The sequence below is a fragment of the Rhinocladiella mackenziei genome (genome assembly GCF_000835555.1).
Source record: "Rhinocladiella mackenziei CBS 650.93 unplaced genomic scaffold supercont1.9, whole genome shotgun sequence".
Taxonomy (NCBI): Eukaryota; Fungi; Ascomycota; class Eurotiomycetes; order Chaetothyriales; family Herpotrichiellaceae; genus Rhinocladiella; species Rhinocladiella mackenziei.
Window position 1 is genome coordinate 906033 of NW_013550596.1, and position 10066 is coordinate 916098.

A 10066-nucleotide genomic window follows, 5' to 3' on the forward strand; every position below is an offset into this window, starting at 1 on the left:
GACAACATGGCTGCGCCTACAACCATGAAAGCCGTCCGCTTTCACGCGACAGGCGACTCTTCAGTTCTCCACCTTGAGGACAACGTCCCTGTTCCCGCACCTGCAGACGACGAAGTACTGATCAAATTGGACTATGCCGGGGTCAACTTTGTTGATACTTATCTGCGTAGTGGGCTGTATCCTATCAATCTACCAGCAGTGGGCGGGCGAGAGGGAGCCGGGACCATTGTTGAGTTGGGTACCAAAGTCCCGAGTTCTTTTGGCCTTGAGGTGGGAGACCGTGTGGCGGTTTTTGCGCAAGGTACATTGGCACAGTATGTCGCTGCTCCAGCAGGGTCGGTCATGAAACTACCATCTTCTATGACCACTCGAATTGGTGCTGCAGTGATGCTCCAAGGTCTGACAGCATGGACTCTTGTACGGGATGCTCACGACGTTCAAAAGGGACAGGTAATACTGGTTCAAGCAGCGGCTGGGGGTACGGGAGGACTCTTGGTACAGATGTGCAAGCATTTGGGGGCGGTTGTAATAGGAACGGTATCAACAACGCAGAAGGCGGAGATAGCCAAGAAACACGGCTGCGACCATATTATCATCTACAAAGAGCAAGACGTGTTGTCAGAGGTTTTACGCCTCACAGACGGCAAGGGATGTCATGCCGTCCTAAGTGGCATTGGCAAGTCCACCTTTGCAGCTGATCTTGCGGCAACACGAAGAAAAGGCACTCTTGTTTCTTATGGAAATAGCAGCGGACCGGTGGTGGACTTCAAGATCCTGGAACTAAGTAAGAACAACGTCAAGCTTGTTCGTCCAACGTTGGCGAAGTATATCTACGAAAGAGACGAGTTCGTTGAAAGAACACAGCAGTTACTCGACTTGGTTGGCAAGAATATCATCTCGGTTCCTATAGGGGCTGAATACACGCTCGACAAAGCTGGTCAAGCCCAGGATGACTTGACAGGACAAAAGACAACAGGCAAGTTGATTATAAAGATAGATCAATAAAAAGCTCCACTTGCTCTATTGTACTTAACGCCCTTCGGTTCGTCTTATTGCGAATTTGACACGATTTACCCATAGCAGACCATGGCCAAGTCCTGTACTATCTAGATCAAGTGAAACTGCCAGGTTTCAATCCTCAACTGATAGTAATGATCTCTACGTGGTGTGGATTGTTCTTCTTCCGCATACATCCCCCCATATTTACGGATCTACCTGTGGCGCGGCATTTTTCACGATCTCATGGATTCAGCAGATCATGTCTCATGTCTCTGTGCTTGACGCAGCCTATCTAAATATCTGACCAACCTTTTCTTCACGAATACAAATGTCAAGTCCGCTCACAATGCGGGAGAGCTACCTGCTCCTGACGCTAAGCCATACTCTGGTTCTAGGAATTATTTCTTGCATTCCATTCACCCTTTCTTACATTGTCCGGATGGAATGACTCGAGCGTCTGAGACAATAAAGGCCCGGCTATACGCATTGCCGCTGGCCAGCATGTCCGCAATGAGTAAAGAAGATCATCGATAACTGAGACTCGATGAACTCCTGAGAACTTTGCATGTAACAACCAGAGACCTAGTTCGAGACGACTGACCCCGAAGGAGTACATTTTCAATGGCAGAATTGCTGTTACCGACACCCAACGGGGGCAAAGTCAAGACTAAAATTTGCCAGATGTTCACCAAGTCGTGAACAGTCCCATGGAACTCTTGTGCAGGTTTATGCCTGCGCAAGGCGTCGGTGAAGTCTTCCTCTTCGATACCTAGGTCAATGCGGGCCGTTTCAGCGGTAAGTCCAAAAATGACCAGTAATAGCGGATCAACTGCAATATCCAGCGTCAAATGGTCACTCTTGAGCTTTCACGCACGCTTTCCGGCGCTTATACGGTTACACCAGCATTTTTGTTGAGGAAAAGCATCGTTTCCGATCTCTCGCACCTTCGTCCGCTCGTTCCATTTGCATTGCAAAGTTTGCATTTTACATTAGCAGTGTGAAAGCGTCGCTTGGAAACTCACCCTCTGCTTGAAACAATCATACCGTCAGGGCCTCGGAGCAGCAGCAAAAGATCCATTTGTGAACAGTTCTGACACGAAGATGTGAACGACTGTGACCAATCATTTCACCTTTGTTGGAAGATTACTAGTTCCAGGTTTGATGGATCGATACTATTGGCTCTATTTTCCCGGCGGATGGTTCTTGCCAATCAGTGGTCCTTGCGTTGATCTTTGCTGGCGGAATTAACCCGCTATCTGAGAACCCAACCCCGTGGGACACTGGGGCTCAAGAATGTAGTAAGGACGGGGGGCGGGGGATGGTATTTTAATCTGCTTTGAAGAGGTTTTCGCACTTTTCGTATCTGTACGAGGGTATAGTTTTCGTGGGGCATATCTACCAGTGTATTTGATAATGCAAAATGCAAAAGAAGAGGGGCTTTGGCAGAAACAATAGATAATTTGTATGGCATCTCTCGTACCCCTCACCTTTTCAAATTTTGGTGGAGTCTTTAAGCACAATTCATGTACTCTAGGGTCCCTAAACCTTGTGGAGGCTGCAGCTTAATTTCTTGCCCGTCGTTGGGCGAAGCCCCCGAAGCCCTGAGTTTTATTCGCACGTCTTCCATTACGTGGTTTTTTATCATCTTGCAGAGCTTGATAGCAATCAATGCTGCCATATCATCATCTTGTCCTTATTAAATTCGTACGCCTCATTCCCAATGACAGCTTCACAGGACTTCGGCCGTACCACAGAGCCTGTTCCATCACCCGGTAGCTCAGGCTCTTTTCCACCACCTTGGCCTGAATTTGGAGGTCCCGGGAACGGCCCAACGCGACCTAGGCGGCGAACGCACGCATCGCGGGCCTGTGAAATGTGTCGACATCGAAAAACCAAAGTAAGGACCCATTTTTTCGTTCTGTTTACGCTCAAATACGATATGTGCATTCTTCGGCCTGGGAGTTTCGGTCACGCATTGGAGGTCCTTTTCACATGGTCACGGAGCGTAATCATTGAATTGGCTGACAATTTCCTCATCCAGTGCGATCAGCAATGTCCATGCTCTCACTGCTCATGTAGGTAACTCACGGCACATTGGCGACCACTGCCATGCATCACGATTTTCCTTGCAGAGGCTCATCCGTTGTGTGAACAGACTACTCCTTGAGATGCGTTTACAGACCAGCTGGCGCTGTGCGCAGGCGAAAGAATGGAGAGAGAGAGACTTCCCAGGATTCGGCATTGACAGGGTGCGTATTCCTAATGATTCCTGATGCGTTCACATTTCACCATATCTTCTTAACAAGGACCTATTTGCGGTTTCCATAGTACTGACTCGGTGTTTTGTTAACGGATCAAAAGTGTAAATAAACGGCCCAAGCTTCGTCAAATCCGACAACGTCAGCTGGAGGCTCGGGAATCCCAACCTGGAGAGTCGAAAGATAATGATAATAGGGAAATTATCCAACCACTCTCGGTGTCGAGCGGACGTCAGAGCCCGGGTACCATCGCTAGCCCTTCTCAGGATAAGCAATCTGTAGCCTGGGAAGATGAAGAGGTCCTGGAGCAGCGCATGCAAGAAGGTACGATAATCCTCTCATCACTCTGATGGGGAACGAGTGGTTGACAAAACTGTTCGTTCCCCAACAGGTCAGGTCAGCAATATTGGTACACCTAGACTGGCCGGAGTCAACACTCATACCAGTGGGACCGAATTTTACGGTAGCTCTTCGAACCTGGCATTTCTCGCTAGACTATTTTCAAAAGCTCGCAAACGTGTTACCACGCTATCTCATGATGGCCCCTCTGTCAACGTGAGAAATGATGCTTCCTCCGTGCAGGATGCCACCTCCGAGCTACGCCACCTTAACGACAACAGGTCGTCGCTCGTAGACCTCATGTACAGTATTGACTATCATTCACCCGTCAACGGAGCAACACGGTCCCAAAAAGACGTTACCAGCACCCCGAATGCTTCAATTGGAACTCCAAGCATCAGAACCAATCATTCGACTCCGGGGCAAATTGGTGCTAACGCACCGCCTATTGCACCGTCGGTTCCCAGCCTAATAGCACGGTATCCGTCGTCGGCTTCGCGTACCCAATCGAATGTGGGAAAAAATTTTGAGACATTTGAGGTTGAGAAAATTTTTGTCGACGCATACTTCCACAATAAACATTATATTCATCCTATGCTCACGGAAAAGTCTTTCAGGGAGAGATGTGTCCGAGATATCTGGACCGACCGGCCGACCGCTTCACCTCTTGGGCGCCGAACGCAATTTCTGGCACTCTACTACGCCGTCGTGGCGCTCGGAGCTATTAATTGTGGCGTCGAACAGACTTCGTCTCTCGCACAATACTCTCCACCTGATAATGAGGATGATCGGCCGGGGCCACCAACAACCAAGCGGTCCACATTGGAATGGGCCAGTCATTATTTTGGACTGGCAAAGCAAACATTAAGTGACACTATGGAAATATCCTCACTGGAGACGTGCCAAACCTTGTTCTTGATGGTTGTTCCAATGGCACAGCATCGTTGTGAATGTCGCTGACTCGAGGGTACAGACCGTGTTCTGCCAAAATGCGCTCAAACCACATGCGTGCTACATGTACAGTGGTCATGCTGTGCGAACGGCCATAGCAATAGGACTGGCAAACAACTCTCGCAAGACATGTACAGAAGAGAACAAACGCACATGGTGGTAGGTCTTTCTTGACACCACGATCTCCCTCAATATCGGGTGTTGATTGTACACGTTCATTCCCTGACTTGACTCTAGGTGCATCTACTCACATGAAATGTAATAACGATGAAGCACGCTTGATCATGTGGAATGTTGCTAATTAATGTGCAGAGAAATGTGTACCTCGTCCGGACGGCTAGATTCCCTCATGCCTCCAGATCTCTACTCCCTGCCAATGCCCGAATGGACGGTAAGGGCCCTCTAGAAATATTGGACATTAGAAAGGCTAATTAAGACCAGGTTGATGGCAACGAGAACCCCGATATTGCGATTATTCGCGTCATGGTTGACCTCTCTCGCATTCTCAAGAAAGTCTCTGTGGATCTCTATTGCAATTCGGAAGACCGGCCGATGAGTGAGCTATCGCAAATGGGCCTGAAACTGAATGAAGAATTAGCACTCTGGAAAGCGAACCTACCGACTTTTCTGAACTTCGACGTTGAGTCCCTGGATGATGCTCTGTGGGCTTACAAGCAGAAGGTGGTCTTGAAAATGCGTAAGAGCCCGACCAGATCTCGGTCAACAAAACTAAGATGGCAGGATTCTACAACGCCCGGATCCTAATCAACCGACCTTTCATTGTCGCGTCGTATCCCGGCCACCATGTATCGGAATTCTCGCAGCATGTCGATATCTGCCTCGACGCGGCACGAAAAACGATACAATTGATCCACAATGCATTCATAAATAGGATGTATCTTCGTACCTGGTATGTGGTAGGCCCATCGATTATATCCTCGCTCACCATACTTAGGTGGTATTGTACGACATATACTCTCTACGCCAGCATGATCGTTCTGTATCTCATACTTGTGGATTATCCCACTATTCGCGGCGAAGAGCTCATCAGCGACGTTGAGAAAAGCCTGGAAATTTTCAGCGCCATGAGACAAGTGGTGGTTGCTCGAAGATGTGCAGAGCTGACAAAAGAGATGCTTACGGTGGCCAAGATACATCAGCAGGGGCTTCGACAGAGGCAAAATATGGGCCAGGAATGGATTCCACAAGCATCCAGCGCACTTGAAACCAGGAATGACAATTATCTGACAACAATTCTGAACCAGTCATTGCCCGGTTGGGACAAGGCAGGGGCTCTTGCACATCTGTATGATCCCAGTGTCCTTGAAGACTTTGCTCTCTCGGGGGGTGAATATACCGGGTCTGTTGATGTGATGATGGACTTTTCAGCGAATTTATGGGATGACATAGAACAAACCGGTCCTATGTGGGGCATTTTTGAACCCTTTCAGAAAGGTGATACCATGGCGGGGAACGAGCAGGCAGGATGGACTTGATGTCTACTCTATCAATGTGTACTCTAGCACTATCACCGTTCCATATCAATGTCCATGCCCGATGCTGTAACAGTGTTTGTTCAACATATATTAGGAAGACTTATTGTTGTTACGCCCGCTTATTGGATTCCTCCTTGGCGGTGTATTTTGTGGATGGGGTTGGTTAGCTCATCACTTTGACGAGGACCTGGTGGTAGCACGTATTCCCATGCGGACCCCCAAGTGTAGGCTAGTTTTGTCGGGTTGACGGCGAGAACGGGTGGCTTGAAAATTTTCTTCGACAGCGATATCTACACTCGATCCTTCCCATCGTTTGTCTTGCTCCAACACACACGCGCTTATCTCGCCGTGATCAACTCCGCAAGTCGCCTCAGAGGAGCGGGGACGTCGAGTTCGGGGATATGTAGTTCAACCAACTTGACATTGTTCAGTCAGCCACCGTTCATACCGCCTTATTGTTTACTTGCCTGGACCCCTTTGTAGCTTGAGAATTCTTTGTCCGCCAACAAATTTGTCAATTCATCCTGAGTCCGGACTTGATAGGATCGACTACACAGCGACTTCGAATCGAACACGCGTAGAATTTCTTTGTAATTCCAGTTGGAAACGTCGTTGTAGTCCTCATTGGTCTCGTGCACCACTCGTTCAATGGTGTATCCGTTGTTGCAAATAATAAACCTAAGGGCTCCTCAGCTGCTCGTCCTACTGTACCGTCTCAGAAACGACATCAGGACGAGACTTACATTATCACTCGCAAACGGTGCTTTATCATGGTACTTATCTCTTGACACGTCAACTGAAAACTGCCGTCCCCTTGAAATAGTATTGTTCTTCGATTGGATCCGTCGTCTTGGGCCGCCAAGGCGGCGCCCTGTGCGCTTGGAAGCGAATACCCAATGCTCGCCCAGAGACTGATATTGATTAATAAACTCCTGGGCGGAAGCCTCGTGTTAAATATGCCAAAGCTTGCAGTGCCGGTATCGGTTAGGATAATATCTTCAGGTTCCAACCAGCTACTTATGTAGGGCCACAACCAATCCTGACTTATGAGCGAACTGCCACCAGTTGTCGAGAGGAAGCCATTTGGGGACGGCGGGTTGAATGATTCGACAGAGACCTTGGAAAAGTCTAGATCAACGATTGCTGCCAGCAAGAGCGGTCTCATGTGGAGCAATTGATACTGCGTGTCGTCCATCTCAACTTGATCTGTAAGGAATCTGACCACAGAGGACTTGTTCAGGTTGGCCGATCCGAGATACGTGGTGACATCGGTGTCAAGAGGGCCAAGGTGAAGGATAAGGTCGGAGCTCTCAACGAAGTCTCGTACTCCTGGCGCTGAACCATACCCTGCGTAGAGACCTCCGAAATTGGGTAGGGATTCGTCGACGAATCCTTGTGCCAGAGGGGTGACAAAAGTAGGTAGGCGCGATTTGGCAATTAGTTGATGCACTTCCTTTGTAATCTATAGTTTGTTTTCGCAAGCATATGTCAGTGTGAATCTGCGAATTTCAAGGACAACGAGAAGGAGGGAAGGGGGACTGACTCGTTGCCGTGTGGCGCATAGATCGATCAATATGCACGGCCTTTTTGCAACATGAAGTCGCTCTTGTAACTTGGCCAAAATTTCTTGCTGTCCCTCTGGGGGATTTACGGGATAAGATAGTTCTAAGGGAGTTGCTAACCCTGCACCCTCAATATCTCTTTTGCCCATGTCAGAAGGGACGTCAATGTAGACAGGTCTGCTTGCTACCCATGACTGCCTTAGAGCACAGTCGATCTGCGCGGGGGCGCTTGAAACGTCGGCAAGAGTTACATGAGCAACGGAGATTGTCTTGAACATGTTCTTAAAAGTATCATATTCATGATTTCCGAGGCTGTGATGCATGCAAAATCGTTTGTTCGCCCGGATACTTAAAGGAGGTGATCCAACGATATGCACCAGAGATACTTGCTCTGAGTACGCACCAGCATGTGCATTTATCGCTGATAACTCACCGACGCCGCCGGTAGTCACCAGGACCCCAATTCCCTTTACTCGCCCATAGCCGTCCGTGGCATATCCTACAATCGTCATAATTAGTCATGCGTTCGTTCGAGGCTACCACGGTCATCTCACCCCCGTTGAGCTCATTGCAGCTTCCAACCCACCGGAGACCTGTTGATGAAATATTGTCCAGAAGATTTAAATTGTAGTCCCCAGGAACCCCGTGCACAGAACGAACGCCAAGTTGATGTATTCGGGTCCAAATATAGTGGGCAAGGCTCACTGGCTCCTTCAACTCGGACATTGTCACTGTCTGATAGAGAAAAAGCGCCCAGCAACGAGAAGGGAGATTGCTACCTTGAGAAATTTGTGGTTGGGGAAGGAATATCATTAGTAGAGATTTGATGGTGTCCCACAAAAGTACACGGGTTATTCACGTGGTACACTTTTCCGGCTTCCCGATACGGAGAATCATTCTTTCACGCAGGGCCCATGGTTTTGGGGAAACGGCGGGCCGGTTCGGCATCCCGAAACGCCCAAAAAAGCATGTTAGAGAAGGCCAACCAATGGCCTGAATTCCAAATCTTGCGAGGGTCCTCTTGGATCGGCATCTGACGGAAATAACACATATAGTTGAATCCGACAATCTAAGAGCATGATCGGATTCTTCGTTTTCGAGCATGTTTCTATATACGGAAGCCGAAACTATAGTGTACCGGGTTCGTGGATACTTCGAACCAATGTGTTTAGCCCATCGCCTATGACTACTATGGTTTGATAGATTGAGAAAAACCCCACCGCCGTAGTATCGGTCTTTGCTTAGTAGGCAGACTGACAAGTCCATGGCTCATTCGCTTAAAGAGTTGGGATAAGGCTTGAAAGGCGAATTTTTTTTGGCGGTGTCATCTTAACAAGACGAAAAGTCATTACTGATCCCATTTGAAAGCCATGGCGCGCCACAATCCGCCTCTCGGTCGATGCGAGACGGGTATCAGACTCTATGCGGATATTTTCCGTCCGTCAGCCAAAGCATTTGCCCTGTTTGGGAGTGTCTCGGGAGGGCGAGCCGGGAGAGCGGGTTTCGAACTGTCTAAGCACCAATTGAGCCTAGCTGCGCGGGCGTTGTCCGGTGGATGGCGAGGTACCTCAAATCTCTAGTATATGGACGTCGACTTTGAGCGGCTCAGTCCGTATACGCACTTTGAACTGCCCGACCCTCACTTATGGCGTGGTCACTACCATTATTCGTTCGTGAACATCCTCTCCAAAGTGCTCAGGATATCTATTCGATTTCCACCTTTTCTTACTCCATCGTACAAAATATGGATTCTGAAGTAAATCCATCCCTTCTCTTACCTTCACCTACCTTAGACCCGATTGAAATAAGGCCGAAAATGAGTAAGTCAGCTTATACAACATGGGCCCACGCCTGCGAAGCACGTGATGAAGAGCCTAAGTACACTGCGAGATGGAGCCGTACCCGGTTACTACAAATATGCGAGTCCATCTGAAGTCAAATCATGAGACCGATGTTGAAAACACCTCGAGCCTGGCTAGAGCAGCAACAACGAAACAACCACAGCATCTATCTGCTATCGTATATGGCAATTGATATCCTGTTGTTGAACGGTTGGACAGTAGCAAGAGCCCTTTTCTAGGAAAAGGGGTTATCACTCCTATGTATGATATAGGGGGAGGAAGAGGAGAAGAAAAGAGGTCAAACAAACGTGTATAAATACCAGTAACCTGACAGGACCAGTTGCTAGATAGACCGGGCATTCAATTCATATTCTCTTGGCATTCATTGTTCGACACCTGTCAATTCCAGCCATGAGCGACGGACGATCTCGTGAGAAAGGGGGCAGCTGGGGGCTGAAACCATCGAGAAAGTCGAGTGTTTAAAGCACTGGAAACGGAGTGGTGTTATATATGAGCACTTTGAGATAGTTAACTAAGTCTCTTATTGACCTGTAAGGGCTGGGAGTTGTTGTCAAACGAATCTATCTGAGTACTCTTGTTAATCAGTCCCCCCCCCCCCC

The 10066-nt window shown here is 48.5% G+C and overlaps 3 protein-coding genes across 3 annotated transcripts; 2 read left to right on the forward strand and 1 right to left on the reverse strand.

The window, feature by feature from the left end:
- Nucleotides 1-6: 6 nt before the first annotated feature.
- Z518_10529 (uncharacterized protein) lies at nucleotides 7-1005 on the forward strand (the record flags this gene model as incomplete). The annotated part of the gene is made up of 1 exon (XM_013412072.1): nucleotides 7-1005. One exon carries the CDS (start codon nucleotides 7-9, stop codon nucleotides 1003-1005), a length of 999 nt encoding a protein of 332 aa, XP_013267526.1.
- Nucleotides 1006-3167: 2162 nt separating this feature from the next.
- Z518_10530 (uncharacterized protein) lies at nucleotides 3168-6043 on the forward strand (the record flags this gene model as incomplete). The annotated part of the gene is made up of 9 exons (XM_013412073.1): nucleotides 3168-3248; nucleotides 3404-3581; nucleotides 3649-4517; nucleotides 4570-4706; nucleotides 4785-4805; nucleotides 4860-4938; nucleotides 4989-5244; nucleotides 5289-5457; nucleotides 5503-6043. 9 exons carry the CDS (start codon nucleotides 3168-3170, stop codon nucleotides 6041-6043), a joined length of 2331 nt encoding a protein of 776 aa, XP_013267527.1.
- A 338-nt stretch (nucleotides 6044-6381) lies between these two features.
- Nucleotides 6382-8331, reverse strand: Z518_10531 (uncharacterized protein; the record flags this gene model as incomplete). The annotated part of the gene is made up of 5 exons (XM_013412074.1): nucleotides 6382-6459; nucleotides 6517-6721; nucleotides 6787-7505; nucleotides 7587-8104; nucleotides 8160-8331. The coding sequence occupies 5 exons, from the start codon at nucleotides 8329-8331 to the stop codon at nucleotides 6382-6384; spliced, it is 1692 nt and encodes a 563-aa protein (XP_013267528.1).
- Between the last annotated feature and the right edge of the window lie 1735 nt (nucleotides 8332-10066).